General features: G+C 32.9%; 1 protein-coding gene and 1 pseudogene across 2 annotated transcripts; both read left to right on the top strand.

The window, feature by feature from the left end:
* The first annotated feature begins 6,679 nt into the window (after window positions 1–6,679).
* Window positions 6,680–11,183, top strand: LOC106452210 (annotated as a pseudogene).
* Window positions 11,184–16,156: 4,973 nt separating this feature from the next.
* LOC106454060 (nitrile-specifier protein 1-like) lies at window positions 16,157–18,355 on the top strand. Of its 2 annotated transcripts, XM_048779769.1 has the most exons (4): window positions 16,157–16,177; window positions 16,253–16,485; window positions 16,586–16,849; window positions 17,102–18,355. In XM_048779769.1, exons 2-4 carry the CDS (start codon window positions 16,294–16,296, stop codon window positions 18,161–18,163), a joined length of 1,518 nt encoding a protein of 505 aa, XP_048635726.1. In that variant the 5' UTR covers window positions 16,157–16,177; window positions 16,253–16,293; the 3' UTR covers window positions 18,164–18,355. The 2 variants fall into 2 exon arrangements, with proteins under 2 accessions (XP_048635726.1, XP_022575379.2); XM_022719658.2 differs by lacking the exon at window positions 16,157–16,177 and having other exon boundaries at window positions 16,201–16,485.
* The last annotated feature ends 1,464 nt before the right edge of the window (window positions 18,356–19,819 follow it).

Below are 19,819 nucleotides of genomic sequence, written 5' to 3'. Positions count from 1 at the left end.
AGGTTTGATAAGTGGTGGAAAGGTTCATACTTACAGAACTTTATCACGTTAAGCAGTGAACAATTTCATAATTTTAACATCAATTGGAGTTCTTCAACTTTGTCACTTTAAGCGGTGAATTTTTTATACACTTTAAAGTCAATTGGAGTTCTTCAACTTTATCACTTTAAGTGGTAAAAAATTTCACCTTTTTTTTTGTCAGCTGTCCATCTATGCTAGACTAAATGGTGGTCAGATGAGCTGATTCTCTGAGGAGCATTTCTGTCTGGTCGGATCTGATCTATATAGAAAAAAAGATAGCCTCTGCTCCTTGCTTTTTTGCTAACGCGTCCGCCCGACCATTCCTACTCCGAGGAATATGAGACATGCTCACATCCTCGAAACCCTCATGTAATCTATGGAACACCTCGATCTCTGTCTCGAAAGTTGGCCAGTTCACTAGGTTTGTAGTCATGTTCACTAAGTCTGAGCAGTCCGTCTCGAACCGTATTGAGGTTATCCTCATGTCTCTCATACATGAAGCTGCCCAAAGTAAACATTCCATCTCAGCATATAAAGTTGAGAGGCTCCTGCTGCACGCCCGTAATCCAAAATATTCAGAACCCATTTGATTCTTAAGAATCCACCCTAAGCCATTGACACTGCCATTATCGATCTATGACGCATCAATTTAACAGGTAGGGATTCGGGATATCCAAAGAAGCACTGTGTCAACCTTTGTAGTAGGAGGGTCGTCATGATCCTCGTTTGCTTCCTCTCTTTCATTAGCCTTTCTCCAATATTCTACTTCAAGAGACGCGTGTTAGAGAGTATCAATCGGGGATACAACTTTTCAATTAAAGAATTTGTCGTTCCTCGCCTTCCAAATGTACCAACAGATCCATGAAAAGATATCGAATTGTAGTTTCAGTGGAGCCACCTCTTTTCTCTTCCAAAACAAAAAGTTCATGTTTTGATATCGAAACAAAAATTTCATACTTTTTAACATCAATTGGCAATTGGAGTTCTTCAACTTTATCCTTTCAAGTGGTGAATTTTTTTTATAAATTTTAACATTAATTGGAGTTCTTCAACTTTAATGATTCTTTTTGTCCAAGTTTGAATATGCTTTTGGAATGGGATGACAAAAATCAAGATACTAGATATGGTTTATGTTTGTTATTTAGAAGTGATAAGTGTTGAATCTGAATTTAACATATATGAAAATATTATGAAATCGGCGATAGGTTATCTGAAAGTCTTTATTCAATAAATCATAGATTACATGAACAAAATATATTTAAACTGGTAGAAAAATTTAAATGGTTAAAATGTTTCAAGTTGATAAATCATAGATTACAAGAACAAAATATATTAAGATCACTGCTTAGAAAACTGTAATTTTTCTCTTGCCATGTTGAACATTTATTGTGAAATCCATTCTTAAACAATTTCTCTCACGTATTTGTATGATAAGAAGTAGAATTTTTTTTTTACGCCGATTTATTTTTTGTTAAGCCGATTTTCTTTTCTCTGTTATCAGATTATGAATTCGTCAAAGTATACATGCCCAAGTCTGTTGTTAATTAGGCCTCGAAAATAAAATATTTATGTTCTGTTTCAAGTGATGTTTTTAGAACTTTTCACACAACTTTAGAAAGTTATCACAATGCCTATAATAAGTTGCACCAAAAAAACACAATGTCTATAAAATTAATTCACTCCACACCATTTATACGACAGCTCATATATAATAGAAGGATAAGAGAAGTAATTTTTATCATTCTTTGTCTAAATTTCTGAAAAATACAAATATATCAAAACAAAATCAAATTTCTAAAAAGGTCAACTGAAAGAGAAAGGATGGTATAATATCTTCATTTTTACCAAAAATTTGTCAAAAAAATTTGAAAAACTTGGTAATAATATCTTTACATTTTTACCAAAAAAAAAGAAAGAGAAAGGATGGTATAATAAATATCTAAATTTGAACAAATTGTATTATGAATTGGGAGTTAATACTTTCCTTTGATAAGTTTTTTTTGTAGCTTACTTTATTTTGATTTAAGCTGCCCGAGAATATAAGAAACAAAGACAAACCCAAAATAAGCCAAAATCAGTGCATCCAAAAGTTGTTCATTTTTTTTTTGTAAAAGTCTTATCTTAAATAATAACGAAATTTCCAAAAGTTGTTCATCTGTGAAGCATATTAGAGTATTGGTTAAATTTGATTCAATGTATTAGGTGGTTAACTCGTTGGGGTTAGCTAACGTATATACAAAGACGGTACATTGTAACAGAAAGTTACAATAAGTTTGAGCTCAATAAAAGGTGTAAAAAAAGGTGTTTTCACCTTTTTGCTGGGAACCCAAACAATGTAAATAGTCCCTCTCAACGCGAATCGAACCCGGGTGATGGAAATTACAGCCACAACTTCTTTACCATCAGAGCTGACTCGTTCTGGTCCGTGAATACGTTTTGTGTCTTGTAGTATTCGATTTTACATTTAATTACGTTGATAAATGCCAACTTCCACCTATTTTTGGTAAAAAGACAACAAGTTCCAGCTATTGTTATTTGTATACCCACACAAATTCATATACTTAATCTTTGGCAGTGCATTGATATGGATGTTTTTTCTTATTGTGTGGACTTGCTTTTATTGATCATTGATATTGGTGATGATTGGTTCGACTGTGGCTTAAAAAATTTAACTGTAGATGTTTAGTTGTAGATAAATTGGTTGTAGTTGTAAAGTTGTTGCTGTAGACTTTTTCTGCAGAGACTTTTGTTGTAGTTAAATTTGTTGTAGCTGTAAGTTATAGGCTGTAGATATTTTAAAATAAAATATATGAAATATGTGTTGTATATATAAAATTATTATTTTATGAATTAAAATAATTTATATTAATATTTTTGTTTATAAATTATCAAAAAATTTTGTAATTTAAAAAGTGATATGCAAATAATATTTATATTATTTAAATATCTTAATAATTAAAAAAACACTCAAATTCAAAATTAAAATATTTATAAAAGTTTTTATTATGATTATATAATTTATTTGATATTATAGATATCTTTTTTTACATTTTACAGATTCTACAGCCTATAAAAATATGATGTAGCATTTTTGCCTAAAATGCATAATAAAAAGTTTTGCTTTATTTTTTTTGCTGTAGCTTTAAAAATAAAGCTAAAGCATGATTGGTAAAATTAAATAAAAACTTGATGTAGACTTTAATTTTTAAAAGTAAAGCTAAAGCATGATTGGTAAAATTTAGTGATTTAAAAATAAATAAAGCTAAAGTATGGAGATAAAGCCCAACCAATCACCCCCATTATGGGATATTATTGACTTATTGTCTCGGCTTGCTTTGATTATCATTGATATTGTTGTGCCGACTTGTTTTTTTTTGGTTTTATTGATATTCTATTGATTACTTACCGAATTACCAGGTTTCCGTTTGTTGATGTACCATAAATATTAAATACTCTTTTTTTTACTTGTTCCGCCGTTTAAAATGAGTCTGATCAAATGTAGAACGAGTCAGAAAAACACATCAATTCTTTTATGTATCTGGTATCATATAATGAAAAAGTATTAATTTTTATTTTATACAACGCTTGTTAAAAATATTACTCAACCGATATTTTGTTTAACTGCCACACTTGACTCCTTTGCCATTCGCTACACCTATACGTAGAGCTGAGAATTCGAGTTAATTTAAGCAATCCGGATGTCGGGGTATTGCCAATTGCATATTTGGAAGGGCATATTCGGATGGAATGGGTATCTGAAAAATACAGCAAATTGAGAGAAAGGTGAGAGACAGAAAAACATGTTTTCTATGTGTATTTGGTAGAGTAACTAACAGTTACACTATTTTATCTATATTGTTAAAAGAGAACCATCTCAAAAAATCTATTTAAAAAGATTATTATAGACCTATTTATTAGAAATGTTTTATTTTATATTACCTTAATTAATCAAATCCCACTTAATTCGCTTATGCTAACCAAAATTTGTTTATCACATAATAATGTCTCACTTGCCTATCAATATATCAGCCGACATTTTTTGCATCTAACATAAATCATTTTATTCCTCTCAATATTTTGAGTACATTATTATTCAACCCATTCCTAAGGAAAAAATTAAAACAAATTAAAAATATGCAATTTACATATTTTCGATTTTATATAGATAAGCGGACATAAAAAATAAAAATACTATCAAGATAACTTTGAATCGATTCAATAAATGTAAGTCTTATAAAATGTACATAAGAATAAACTTAGGTATTCGGATCAATGGATCAATTTTTTGATTCTGGTCCGTGGAGTCCTAAACATTTGGACATAACTAGATATTTAAAAATTTTAGGTTTGGATTTCGATTGGTTCCTTTTGATCTAAGTCGGTTCGGATCCATAATTCAAATACCTCCAATGGAAAGGTGCTATGACCATGTCTAATAGGGATTTGTTAATGAGTTACACATTACAGAAAATAAATATAAACAAAAATTAAGAAAAAAACATCAATTGATCCTTAAATTAATAGTGGGAAAAAACTCCCAAACAACGTCTCCTTTCACCTGTTAAGAAGATAATGGTTTAAACATTTAGTTTTAATTATTTAAATAAAATAAATTAAAATAATAATATTTACTTTTTAAGAATTTTTGTTTCAGAATTTCACCGTTAAGGTTCCTTAATAGAGTTTTTTAGAATACAAAATAATAAAAAATCTAAAATAAGAGCGATGCAGAGACACATATCCTAAGAACACACCCTTTTAGAACAGCGTATCTAGCTATTTAATAAAAATAAAAAAAAAAATTTCTCTCTCTACGCTAAACGCTCTCCCATCTCTCTAGAAACCAAAGCTTGAAACTTTAGCTCCGGCCCGGCGTTTGTCGGTGCCGGAGGCCCCCTTTCTCTTTTCTCTTCCTCTTTTTCTATTTGCTCTCTCCACCACCGCACTACTCCTTCGTCGATATGCAAGCGGTTCTGAATCTGACGAGACTTCCCCAGAGAATCTATTGTAGATCGACGGAGACGGTCTTGGACTTACTTTGGAGCAGCGGCGAGACCCACGGAGTGACGGTGGCAGAGTGGGTCGGCTTTTAGGGTTTGAGGATTCCCAGATCTAATTTTCCTTTTTAAGATCTCGGGTGAATCCTCTCTCGACGGCGGCGCGTGACGTGGTCAGAGGCCTCCTCCACTCCGGATCTTCACTCCTGCGCGGCGGTGAGACTACCGGAGGAGAGTTTTAACGGCTAGCAGAAGGAAGCTTCGTCCTCTGGTTTTCAGAGACGACACGTATTGGGGTTTGCGACGACGGAGTGGTCAACCGGAGAAGCGAGCCCTGTTTGGCGTACGTGGTGGAGTTCTACATCCCAGCGCCGGAGTTGATGCTGTGGCTCGTTCCGGTGGTATGAGTTTCACTCTTCTTGATGCTTAGATTATCTTGCCGGTATGTGTTGTCGTCGAAGCCCGACTTTCTCAGTCCGGACTCTCTGTCCGGTTTTAAGGCTAAGGATCAGGCAAGGAACTCCGATGGCTCAACCCGTTCTGGAAAAGCGCCTTTGGTGTTGTTGCTGATGGTACATGGAGAGCACGTGGATTATACGGTTACCACGGCTTGGTTTGCATTTGTAATTCCATGAATAGGTTTAGTTTCATTGTGTGTTAGTTGTCTTGTATCGTTTTGGTCGAATTAGGTGGTAGAAGAGATGGTTTACTCTGACCTGTAGGGTAAATTCATCTCACTGTGGCTTAAGGTACAATGAGATTTGGATTAGGTGGCGTATGGTCCTTGGAAGTGATCATGGGTGGCACTAGATCCCCTCATTGTATTGTGGTATAATCTCTGTTGAGGTTAATTGATTGTACTAAGTTTATTGGTGAATGAAAGTTGAAGTTGAGCCAAAAAAAAAAAAAAGAACACACCCTTTTAGATACTTTTTAGAATTTTTGTGCACACATGTCAGGAACTGCTAAATAAATAAAAAATACTAAACAACAGTATTTATATAGCTAAGAAACGTTATTTGAGTATGCGACCGTTGTGCCTGCTCTCAGTAGGCTTATCATTTAATATGTGTACTGTGTGCGAAGTAAAAATCTTTCCTATAAACAACTTTCGATACGTCGACGTCTGGTGAATCACGAGAGTTTTAACGTATACCAAGATATTATTTTTTGAAAGAGCTCATTCTATACGTATACCAAGATATACGTCGACGTGAACTTCCATGGGTGTATAAATTCCCAATATAGATCACTGCCAACAATCCTTACTTTCTTTTCAGGTCAGCTCTCAGCATCTCTCTTATACTCCCTCCGTTTTTTAATAAATGTCATTTTGATATTTTTTACATAGATTAAAAAAATATTTAAAATGTATTAAATTGTTATTAACTATACATATTTAACCAATAATATTTGAGATAACTAAAATTTATATAAAATCAGTGTTGTTTGCAATTAATTTTCAACCGAAAGTAAGTATAATTTGCATTAAAATTCTAAAGTGGTATTTTTTATATAACAAAAAAATGTTAGAATGACATTTATTATGAAACAGATGGATATTAATTAATATAGTTATATAACTTATTTTCGTAACAAAATGTAACTACAAGTATATGCTTATGTGGCATATGTACAATACGATTTGCTCCTCTTATACAGGTTATAATCTTCGTAAGATCGATCAAGCGTAAGCAATGGCCCAAAAGCTGGAAGCAAAGGGTGGTGAGAAAGGAGCTGTATGGGATGATGGTGTTCACGAAAATGTTAAAAAGGTATATGTAGGGCAAGGCCAGGATTGTATAGCCTTCGTCAAGTTTGAGTATGTCGATGGTTCTCAAGTGGTTGTTGGAGATGAACATGGAAAAGAGACACTGCTAGGAGTTGAGGAGGTACTAATAATATATACTATGTCTATAATTATATTATGTTGAAGATGTTAATTTTGTTCAATACTGAGAGTTGTTTTGAGGGTTTTTTGTAGCTTGAGGTTGATGAAGATGACTACATCATCTACGTGGAAGCTTTCCGTGAGACAGTAACTGAAGAAACCATCGTGGCTCTTAAGTTTGAGACTTATAAAGGCAAAACCAATCAAGACTTCAAGACGAGTCCTGGGGTAAAGTTTGTTCTCCAAGGTGGCAAAATCGTCATGTTCTACACTCCTTTGGAGCCTATGTTTCTTTCCCAACCACCCCTGAATTGCGTGGAAAGTGGATTAAGGTAGTACAAGTATATCTAAAAACACACAGACAACCCAATTAACCAAGGGTTGGTAAAAACAACAAAATTAGCTAAGGATTTAATTGGTAATAGGATATAATGGTCTCTCTTTTTTTCTGAACAAACCTTATATATGTAATGATATAATGGTATCTATACGTAATGGAATAAGAGCACTTCCAATAGAGGAGTTCTATTTTAGAGGTTCTAAAAGTACATTTATCTATATGTATATATTATATATGTATATGTAATTGAAGTGTTCTAAGTTTTACGAAAACCTAACCCAAAATATATGGTTGTAGATATTTTAGATTCTGCAAAAATTAAAACTCTGTAATTACATATATATATATATATATATATATATATATTATAACTTCTAGAATTCTCCAATGGAGATGCTATAAGTGGAAAAAAACTTGACGAAACTGAAAATGCAACGCCGCAGTGGTTAGCTTGACTGGAAAACTTAACTAAACTATAAAAAAATGTAAAAATTTTAGAATCATTCCGAATAATAACAATAAATCCCTTAAAACATTCTTTACAAATATTATAAATTTACAATGTCGAGGAAAAAGGGGAGGGTCCAGGGCTAAGATGCTCACATGCCATAGCGCAAGCAGGAAACAAGATTTACTCCTTTGGTGGCGAGTTAACACCAAATCACCCCATCGACAAAGACCTTTACGTCTTTGACCTCGAGACCAGGACTTGGTCCATTTCTCCAGTCACCGGAGACGTTCCGCACCTCTCTTGCTTAGGCGTCCGTATGGTGTCAGTTGGATCAACCCTCTATGTCTTCGGAGGCCGAGACGCTTCCCGCAAATACAACGGTTTCTACACTTTTGACACGACCAAAAACGTGTGGAAACTGCTAACTCCGGTCGAAGAAGGACCCATTCCTCGTAGCTTCCACTCTATGGCAGCCGATGATAAAAACATTTATGTTTTCGGTGGAGTGAGTGCTACGGAGCGTCTCAAGAACCTAGACGCCTACAACATCGTTGATCAGAAGTGGGTACAGTGTGCGACTCCAGGAGAGTCGTTTAGCATAAGAGGAGGAGCCGGGCTCGAAGTAGTGCAAGGGAAGGTTTGGATGGTTTATGGATTCAACGGATGCGAAGTAGATGATGTTCATTACTACGATCCTGTTGAAGACAAATGGACACAAGTGGAAACATTTGGTGAGAAGCCTTCCGCAAGGAGCGTTTTCGCTAGTGCGGTTGTTGGGAAACACATTGTGTTGTTCGGAGGTGAGGTAGCGATGGATCCATTAGCTCACGTGGGTCCGGGGCAATTGGCCGGTGGGACCTTTGCGATGAATACAGAGACATTAAAGTGGGAGAGGTTGGATAAGTTAGGTAAAGAAGAGGAGACTCCGAACATCAGAGGATGGTCGGCTTCCACAAGTGGTACCATCGATGGTAAGAAAGGGCTTGTGATGCATGGTGGGAAAGCTCAGACCAATGGCCGTTTTGATGATCTCTTATTTTACGGGATTGACTCTGCTTAAAATCTTTAAAACGCCGTTTGATGATAACCGCTTGCGATTATGTGTTTGTGATTTAATAAGGGAGGGTCGTGATAGTTGATATCATATGATCCTTTATCAGTGTCTCCTTTTTTTTTGTTTGTGTATGTTTGTTTGTTATATATTTCGTGTTTTATCAATAAATTTCCTATTTTCTCCAAAAAAAATCAGAGAATATAAAGAAAGAAGCCAAACTAAGATCAGAGCCATGAATCATAAATCAAAACAATTTTATATATGACACTAGTTAAATGAAGAATTATGGATGTGTTAGAAACTCCTAAAACGCGTGTAAGAATAAAGCCATGAATCACAAATCAAAACAATTGTATATATGACACTCCGAGGAGAGGGATAAAGGTCTACAAGGACGATTGGATCACTATAATATTGTCATTTACATGTTTAAATAAACAAATCGATGTTCATCTACATGTTGAGAAAATAGATTACTTAAAAAAAATTACACTTTTAAATAATCTAAAGAATTCTTCTTCCTTTTTTAAAAGAACCCTTTGGTTCAAAAATGAAAGAAAAGGCAGTCTAAGTCTTTGATATTAAGTGGGCGTGGAGCGGATATCATGTTTTTGAAAATCTCTATGAGATTACATTTTATCCTGATCAATACTTTTATTACTCCCTTCAGAAATAAAAAAAAAGTATTTAGCAATTTGGATATTGATCTTAAAGATACTCTAAAATTAGCAGAAACAAAATCATTATTTTGGGCTGAGACACATATTTCACTTACACATGGATTGTATCATACCAAATTATCGTTAGAAGCAACAGTACTGACTATCCCAGGATCATGGTGTTTTACGGATAAGTCATGAAAAAGTCAGGATTTCCATTCGGGACAAGGATGGTATAGAACTTTAGAAGGTTTTGATGGTTTAATAGGAGCGAATAATACAAGAGTGTGTTTGTCACCACTACATTCTGAGATAGATGCACTCATTTGGACAATGAAATGTATGAGGAATCTAAAAGCATCCGCAGCGATGGGTAATTCTTAGAATATCTAACCACTAATAATATTAAAAAAATGAAAAAGAAAGTAAGAGAAATGCATGATGAAGAGAGATATAGAGAGTACTACCTTCTTCAAGGGACTCTTGCAAAGAATTAAAGAGACGTACGTCCATGTGTCGTACTATAACTAGCTTAGCTTCTTTTATTTATTTTAAGTAATCTTTTATAATAAATTATTATTATTATAATGATCAGGTACTCTCTTGGCCATTTCAACCACTAATGATGCTCTAAGACAATATAATGTTACATTTGCAATGAATTGTTCTCAGTTGGAAGATGATTTCAGAATCAGAAGAATAGTCAGCATTTACAAGTTATTTGAAAGACATAAATTTTTTGAAAAGAAGTTTCAACACCTTAGAGATCATTCATATACCACACAGTGGCGGAGCTAGACAAAAGTTTTACTGGGGCAATATAAGATTTAAACTTAATTTATAGGGGGCAATAGTAGAAATTTTACCATCTAAACCATATAAATTTTGAATAATCAATGAAAATACACAAAAAAATAAGTATTTCATGGGGGCAGTTGCCCTCTTTCCTCTCTACCTCCTTCCGCCACTGATACCACGGACGCAAAATCTAAGGACAGACAGTCTCGTACAAAGTACAAGAAAACAATCATCTTTCGGCGTCCATTTCTGGATGAAAAATTACCAGTTTGGTCTGTACAGTTTACATGAGTTTGTTTACGTTGCTGATAATTTTTTTTAATATATTTTTACAAATTTAATTTGATCAAATCATTATTTTACATATCTTTTGTTAATATATTTTTAAAAATATTATTATTTTTATATAATAAAGTATCTCATTCTATGTAAACGCAGTTTATTATAGAGTGTTAATATTTTAAGAACTGTTCAACCCTGCAAAGGGTCAGGTCTTTACCTAGTAAAAGTATTATAGTCAATTTAAATTGTTAATTTACCAAAATGGAAAACTGCATAACCTTAAAATTATAAATTAAAGATTGCATTCAACTCATAACCTTAAAATTATAATTTTATCATGTTAATAAATTAATAACGCATTTGCCACGAGATTAGCTCTGTTCATACCCCTGGCAATGCTCCTAGTACAATTAGTTACGAAGTTTATGAGTTGGGTGGTCATACTGTTTCATTATTATACATGTGTATCGGGTGTAGTGAGAATATATTCCTATCAACTATTTGCGGTGCGTCAACGTCTAGTCACATGTATTATTAGTTGTAATTAAATAAAGTAGGCATGGGCATTCGGGGTCCCAATCGGGTTTCGGTTTTATCCATTCGGGTTTCGGTTTTTCGGGTTTATCAAAATCAACCCCATTCGGGTTATATAAAAGTTCGGTTCGGGACCGGTTCGGGTTCTATCGGGTTCGGGTCGGGGTTAGTAAATCTTAAAAGAACCGGTATAACCCATTGTACTTTCGGGTTCGGGTTCGGGTCCCAATCGGTTCTTCGGTTTAAAAATACCTGATTTGTACCTATTTTGTAACTAAAACATAAATGAAATCGGTTCTTCGGATTTAAAATACATGATTTGTACATATTTTAATAGCTAAAACATAAGTAAAATCGATTCAAAAATAAGAAAAAACATCAAACGTGATCATTCAAAATCAAGCGAAAGATAAACATAGTTAGTGATAGAAAGAAAACCAGATAAATGAAATCATAAAACAAAAAATAAGTTCTCATGAAATGAGAAACATTATTCAATAAAAACAAAACCAAAATCTAAAAACTTCAGACATCAACCGTCACATTCCACCATCAACCTTCATGTAACATATAATTATTTTAGAAGTTCAATAATATCTTAAAGTATTTTGGATACATATTAAGAATTAAAATCATATTTGGTAGAAGTTCTTTTTGTGATTTTAAATGTTTCGGGTTTTATCGGATATCCATTTAGGTCCGGTTTCGGTTCGGATAATACCCATAACCCAAAATACCAAAAAACAGGATCCATTCGGTATTTATGTCGGGTTCGGATCGGTTCGGATTCATTTTTATCGGATCGGATTCGGTTCGGATTTTCGGGTTCGGTTTATTTGCCCAGCCCTAAAATAAAGGATCAAGAAAGCCCTTCATAGGGGTGGTGACCACTTGGTATTTTCGGTATACTTAGTACTCAGCTTGGTTTGTACGAATATTAAAATTTTAGGCTTGTACTTGGTTTGTTAAAAACGAGTACTTATAGTTTCAAGTATTTGCAAAAAATTGATGGACTTGATAATTAATTGCCTTGTTTTATTACTTGTTACTTGTAAATTATTTACAAATTATTTGATAATTATTGGTAAATTATTTGATAATTAGTTGAAATTTAAAAGTAAATAAATTTATTATATATAAATAATATGTCTTTGTTTTTATTTTGTCATTGTTTTTCATGTTTCTTAGTCATTCGTAAATAGATCAAATTAACAAAAGAAAAATTTCAAAATTCTTATATAAATATATCATTTATGTTTGATTCACTTATAAAAATTGAAATATAAACGAGTTGTTTTACTATAATTTAGGAAAATGTATCTTTGTTCAACTAAAAAATAAATAATAAACCAAATAATTAATTTTATTTTATGATTTTGTATTTGTATGTATTCGCAAGTAGTTTAAATAAACTAGACTACTTGATACACATCTTGGTCAAAACAGGTATTCGACTTTAAAGATCAAGTACCAACCAACCAAGTAGTGAACATAGGCAAATAACAAGTAATTGTAGCCACTCATAAAATACATAAATTTTAATTAACTAATGAAATATATACTAAGTATTTAATAAACCAAATAATATATAACAAATAACTGAATAAATAAAGGATAATAAGTAATAAACCAAGTAACAAACCAAATAGCTAAAAATTAAAATGGACTTGATACTTGACTTGTACTTGCGAGTAATAAAATCTTCTTACTTGTTACTCGACTTGATTGGAGCAAATACTTGTTTTGTAAAACCAAACCCAGTAAAGTAGCGAGTACAAACCGAATATCAAGCATTTGTGCCCAGCTATAGCCCCTCAAGTGAGCTTGTTTTGGATAAGAATTCTTAAATTAAAAATTTAACGTAAAAATTCTTAATTTTATTTTATTTAACAGATCCGCTTCTCTTTCCATAGTACCGGTAAATTTTTAGTTTAGCGACTTTTACCATAACTAAACTTAGCTAAGATTTTTTACCATAATAAAACTTAGTTAGGGAGTTTTATCTTAACTAAACTGTTGTCAAAAAAAATTGTCAAAAAAAAAAAATCTTAACCAAACTTAGTTAAGGAATTTAAATACTACAAAAAAATGAAAATACAATAATAATGATGTAAAATTTTAATAACTAAAATTTATAAATATATCACTTAATAATAATGAGCTAATTTATCTTTTAAATTCGTACTACATACAATATAGTTTGATACTATTTTCTAAATTACATGTTTTTCTAGATCCGAACCGAACATGATCTCTTATGTATAAATATTTTAATGAAGCATAAGAATATTTGATTTTTAAATATTATGAACTATGTTGGTTTTTTACTTTTTCAGTTCCAGAAAACACTTGAAGATCTTTTTAACAAAATATAAAGATGTTATTATGTATACTGGTTTGATTCGAGTAGATTGTATGATGAATGATGCGGTCAAATCCTTGAAATGTTGAGGTGCAGTCGTAGCCTTCGTCTTAGGATCTCATTTATCTTGGTCGGGTTCGAATTAAAAAAACATGTAATTTTGAAAAATACCAAAGAGTATTGATTAGTTTCATTTAGTTGATTCATTTGTCTTGATTTTTTGGGAATATATGTTTGAGCCTCATTATGATATTTATACATAAGAATCATGTTCGGTCCGGATTCAAAAACATGTAATTTGTAAAATATTATCAGATTGAATTGTATGAGTGCAAATTTTAAAGATAAATTAGCTCATTTTTGAAGTGTTATTAAGTTATAAATTTTGTTGCTCAAAAAAAAATTAAGTTATAAATTTTGTTAAATCTCCTCCCCTCTCCCCCCTGCCCCCACCAAATAAATTTGATTAAGGTAAAAACCCTTCCACTAAATTCTGTTAGGATAAAAACTCATAAACTAAAGATTTACCGATATCTCTAATTTATTTTACGATATTGTAGAAAGAGGGACTAATCCGTTAAATAAAGTCAATTTAGAGATTTTTACGTTAAATCTTTAACTTAAGAGTTTTTACCCGAAACAAACTTATTTGAGGTTTTTTTGTTAAAATCCTTCAATAAAAGGAAAAAATTGTTTGGAAATGAATAATCATTATGAAAAGGATATCAAGTATTAAATTAGAAGATCTTTAGTATTTCATTAACGGGTTTTAACAATAAAACCTTTCAACTATTGTTGAATCAAAAGATAACCCTTCAATTAATATTTTAATGTTTGAAAAACCTTCAACTTAAAAATAATTAATAAGGTTCTGTTTTATTTGATAACCCTATAACTGTGCTACATTGTTTATCAATTTTTATAAATGATTTATAATATTTAATAAATTGTACTATCTATCCTTATAAGAATTATACATTATTTTATAAAGTATAAATATTTATAGATCAACCATGCTGTTCGTTTTAGCATCAAATTTACCAATGGTTTTGGAGAAGAAAATAGTTTCAATTGCCTCACCATCTTGCTTACCGATCACTTTTCTCTCTGGATCACTTGAGATTCACCTAATCTCTCGGGTCAACATAGTCGGTTTTAGAAATGATCCCATCGTTTGATGGGTTCCTTAGCTTCAATCGGCTTCTCAGCCCTCTTCCAAACCCTTTCACTAGGGTATTTCAACGTCGTTTCAGACTATTTGAAGCTCTTTCGAAGTATGGTTTCAAGGACTCAAGTGAAGGTTATATGCGGTTCTCTCTACTTCGAGCAAGTCTCTCCTTGTAACACTTTTATCTCATGCTTTATTGTCTTACTGTTATTGTTGTTCATCTCACCGTCAACTTACCTCCGGTTGTAATCGTTGTAGCACCTTAGACTTAGTTAATAAAATTTGTGCACAAAAAATAATATTTATAGATCTTTGTAAGTATTTTACTAGCTCCTCAAAATAATTTCAAAGTTTTATAAATAATATTATACTTTTAAAACACTTATTTTATTTTTTTTGAACTCTTACAATGGATTTTATTATAGTTTATACACGATATAAATAATTTAAGGCCCATAATTTTATATGGTTTTACAATTATATACTTTTTATAAAATTCCGTAACCAATTTACAGATTTCATATATAACTTTATAAACCTTTACCAATTTTGTTGATTCTATGAATCTTATCAAATTTACAAGAATTTATAAATTATTATTTAAAAATTTACTGATAAAATCTCTCAATTAAAAATTTTAACTGTTCTTCATCCAAAATAAATGACATTGTAGATAGAAAATGGCCGATGTTATGGTTTATATTGAAAGTTTAAAATGCTAAAATATTAGTCGAGCGGTTATCTATATATTTTGGACACTAATTGATAAATATAAAACTAAAGATTCAAAATGATTAGATAGTTATAGACGGAAATAAATTCGACGGAAAGACGATAGACGAAAAAGAACGGTTATTTTCCTATTTAAAAATAGTAGGTCTTATAACAAAAAACCCTTTCACTAGTGGCACATTTGCCACGAGATAGCTCTGTTAATACCCCTGGCAATGCTCCTAGTATAATTAGGAAGTCATATGAGGTCTTAGGAAGTCATATGAGGTCTTATTTTCCTATTTAAAAATAGTAGGTCTTATAACAAAAACCCTTTCATTAGTGGCACATTTGCCACGAGATAGCTCTGTTAATACCGCTGGCAATGCTCCTAGTATAATTAGGAAGTAATAAGAGTTGGCTTGTCTTTTAGTTTCATTATACATGTGTATTGGGTGTAGTGAAAACGATCAACTATTTGGTTGGTCAACGCGTAGTCACATGGATTCATTCATTATTAATCATAGCAACAAAGAAAATATTACATTCAACTCATAATAAAAAAAAATTATGATTTATATCATGTTAATAAATTAATGTCCCATTTGCCACGATTAGCTTTGTTCATACCCCCTCTCTTGGCAACGCTCGAGAATAATTAGCTAGGAAGTCATATGCATTGGCTTGTCTTGTAGTTTCATTAAACATGTGTATTGGATGTAAGAAATATATATTCTGATCAACTATTTGCGGGAACGTCAACGGCTACTCACATGTATTCATTCAATCGTGTATGGCGGGATACAAAATATACGAAGAAATAGGTCGACCTGAACTTCCTGTGGTTCTATAAATACCCATACAACTTCCCAATATGAATCACTGCACCAATCAATACTTTATAAACAGGTAAGTTCGCTCAACATCTCTCTCCCATATATATGATTCTTTTTGTATATGACTTACCTATATTCGTAACTACAGGTTGTAATATTCGCAAGATTGATCAAGCGCAAGCAAAAGAGATGGCCCAAAAGCTGGACGCAAAGGGTGGTAAGCAAGGAAATGCATGGGATGATGGCGTTCACGAAAATGTTAGAAAAGTATATTTAGGGAAAGGCCCGGATTGTATAGCCTTCGTCAAGTTTGAGTATGTTGATGGTACTAACGTGGTTATTGGAGATGAACATGGAGAAAAAACACAAGAAATTGAGGAGGTACTAATAATATATATTATATAATTATATTAGGTTGAAAAAAATATCTATTTTGTTCAATATTGGTTTCGTACTGAGAGCTGTATTTTTTTATATGTAGTTTGTGGTTGATGTCGACGACTACATCGTTTACGTAGAAGCTTTCCGTGAGACAGCAACTCAAGAGACCATTGTGGATCTCAAGTTCGAGACTTGCAAAGGCAAAACCAATAAGCACTTCACGACGAGTCCGGGGGTAAAGTTTGTTCTACAAGGTGGCAAAATCGTTGGATTTCACGGGCGTTCGACCAATGTTCTACACGCCCTTGGAGCCTATGTTTCTGACCCAATATCCACTTTTCAATTGCATGGAAAGTGGACAAAGGTAGAAATCTAATAGATCGACACTAAAAATTTATTTTCCTTTTTAACAGAGAGATATCATATATAGTGGACTGTGTGACAAGAAGCTTGACTAAATTTGAAATCCAACGTAATAGTGGTCATACGGAGTTGGAGATCCATTTTTTTAAGATGGGTGAAAAACTTGAATTAATTAAAGAACGCGTAAACCTTGATAGAATCTGATTGTAAGTCTCTTTTAAAAAACTGATGATAAATATTTGTAATTTATAAGGTGGAGCAAAAAGGAAAGGCCCCAGGGCTAAGATGCTCACATGCCATAGCACAAGTAGGAAACAAGATTTACTCCTTTGGTGGCGAGTTCACACCAAATGTGCCTATTGACAAAGACCTTTACGTCTTTGACCTCAAGACCGGGAAATGGTCCATTGCTCCAGCCACGGGAGACATTCCACACCTCTCCTGCTTAGGCGTCCGAATGGTGTCAGTTGGAACAAACCTTTATGTCTTTGGTGGCCGAGACGCGGTCCGCAAATACAACGCTTTCTACTCTTATGACACGACCAAAAACGTGTGGAAACTGCTAACTCCTTTGGAAGAAGGACCCACTCCTCGTAGCTTCCACTCTATGGCAGCCGATGATAAAAACGTTTATGTTTTCGGTGGAGTGAGTTCTACGACGCGGGTCAAGACCCTGGACGTTTACAACATCGCTGATAAGAAGTGGAAGCCGTGTGCGACCCCAGGAGAAGCTTTTAGCATAAGAGGAGGATCCGGACTCGAAGTGGTGAATGGGAAGGTTTGGGTGGTGTACGGATTCAACAACTACGAAATTGATGATATTTATTGCTACAATCCTATTGGGGACAAGTGGACACAAGTGGAAACAACCGGTGAGCAGCCTTCAGGGAGGAGTGTGTTCGCTAGTGAATACATTGTGATTTTTGGAGGTGAGGTTGATATGGACCCAGAAGCTCACGTGGGTCCGGGACAATTGATGGATGGGACTTTTGCGTTGGATACAGAGACGTTGAAATGGGAGAGGTTGGATAAGCTAGGTGAAGAGAAGGAGGTGGAGGGGACAACGAGTGGGTCATCGGGACTATCAATACATATTGGGATCCCAATCCTAATAGATGTAGATGTTTCGATCGGAAACCCTTTTGGGGGCCACAAGGATAAAAAGAAAGAAGAGAAGCAGGTGACTCCAGAGATCAGGGGATGGACAGCTTCCACGAGTGCGACAATTAATGGTAAGAAAGGGCTCCTGATGCATGGTGGCAAAGCTCAGACCAATGACCGTTTTGATGATCTCTACTTTTACGAATTTCAATAAGGGAGGTCATGGTACCATATGATCTTTCATCAGCTTTCCGTTTTCTTTTTCTTATTTTTTTTCTGTATGTTTCAGTTGTGTGTGATTCAATAAGGGAAGGTCGTGATATGTAAGATCCTTCATCTGCTTTCCGCTTTCTTTTTCTGTATGTTTGTAATGTTTCCTTTTTAATGAATAAATTGCCCGTTTTCTGGATATGAATCACCAATTTAAGAACGCATGCAGGGCCATAGCGTTAGCTTTAATTTAGAGCGCTGCATCATGATCACAAATAAAATCAGTTTTATATACGAAAGCGACATCAATCATAATCTGGGGTTTTAGATACTTAGTCCAATCTGAACAAATCTAACTGCTTTGACTAAAAATGGATTGTGTGAAGCCCTACATCATACAAAATAATCCCCACGTAGTATTAGTACGTACTGTTCAGGATTATGGTTCAAATATGACTGCTTAAACGCCGTGAATTTGAACATAAACGTTTGTGATTGTTTCTTTTGTGTCTGTAATTCAGTAAGGGAGGGTCATGATACCATATGATCCTTCATCAGAATACTGTTCTTTTCTTTCTTTTTCAGTACGTATGGTTGCTATGTTTCTTCTTTAAATCAAATAAATCGCTTGTTTTCTTCAAAGAAATCACCAGATAAAAAATAAATTAAGAACACATATAGCCTTAGCTTTTAATTAAATGAACAACGATGGATGTAGTGAAAACTAAGAAAGCGCGTATACATTAGAGCGCTGCATCATGACGCATATACAAGTCAGTTTTACATACGAAAGCGTCATCACAAATGATGAAGAGAAATCTACACGTTTCAACCTGCACAAAGATATATCAAATTATAAAAATCCTTTAAATACTTCTTGTACTGCTTTGGACCATTAGTTTAATATGGTATTTTGATCAGTTAAAACAGAATTTCTGTTTTTCTCCTAAATATGAAATATTCTTTAAAATTAGAAACAAGTAAACAGCCATTAAGAAATAACTTAGAATCAACGGATCTAATTCAATCTATCTACCTTCCGGTAAATCAATAATTATGGCTACACTGATGGACAGTTTATAAATTAATAAATATGATAAATTAATATATTCTATTGAGTAAAAAAACCATTTCATTTTAATATTTAAAAACTATACCAAATTTGTTTATTAATCGCTATATATAAAGTCTTACATCTACTCTAACCATAAATGGACAAACAATTTATATACGAAGTGGATATTACATGAATGAATACATTAAACATAAACACACTTTTATAATATATATGCATACCAATGTCATAGCATGTATAACCTATATATAACAAAGATTTATATTCAACCGCTATTCTATATGAAGAGAACACACATTTATAAATATATAAGAATTATTTGCAGAAGTTTAAAAACTCAACTTCGCGACCTAAACAATAAATTATAAAAAAAATAATCGTTAAACCCTAAACTCAAATGTTATGATATTTTTCATTGAGTTTTTTTTTAAATGCTATCCAAGTTGATGTATTTCAAGAAATTTCTCAAATAGGATATTCAGTACAAAATTATTTTGCAAGTACAAAATATTATAGTTTAAAAAAAAATTTTGTTGTTTTTAATAATATTCCATTTTAAAAATTATTTTTGTGGTTTTTAATAAT

Source organism: Brassica napus, chromosome A5 (assembly GCF_020379485.1).
Source record: "Brassica napus cultivar Da-Ae chromosome A5, Da-Ae, whole genome shotgun sequence".
In the NCBI taxonomy this organism is placed as follows: Eukaryota; Viridiplantae; Streptophyta; class Magnoliopsida; order Brassicales; family Brassicaceae; genus Brassica; species Brassica napus.
The sequence above is the reverse complement of the archived record's forward strand: the minus strand, read 5'-3'. Positions and strand labels throughout refer to the sequence as shown.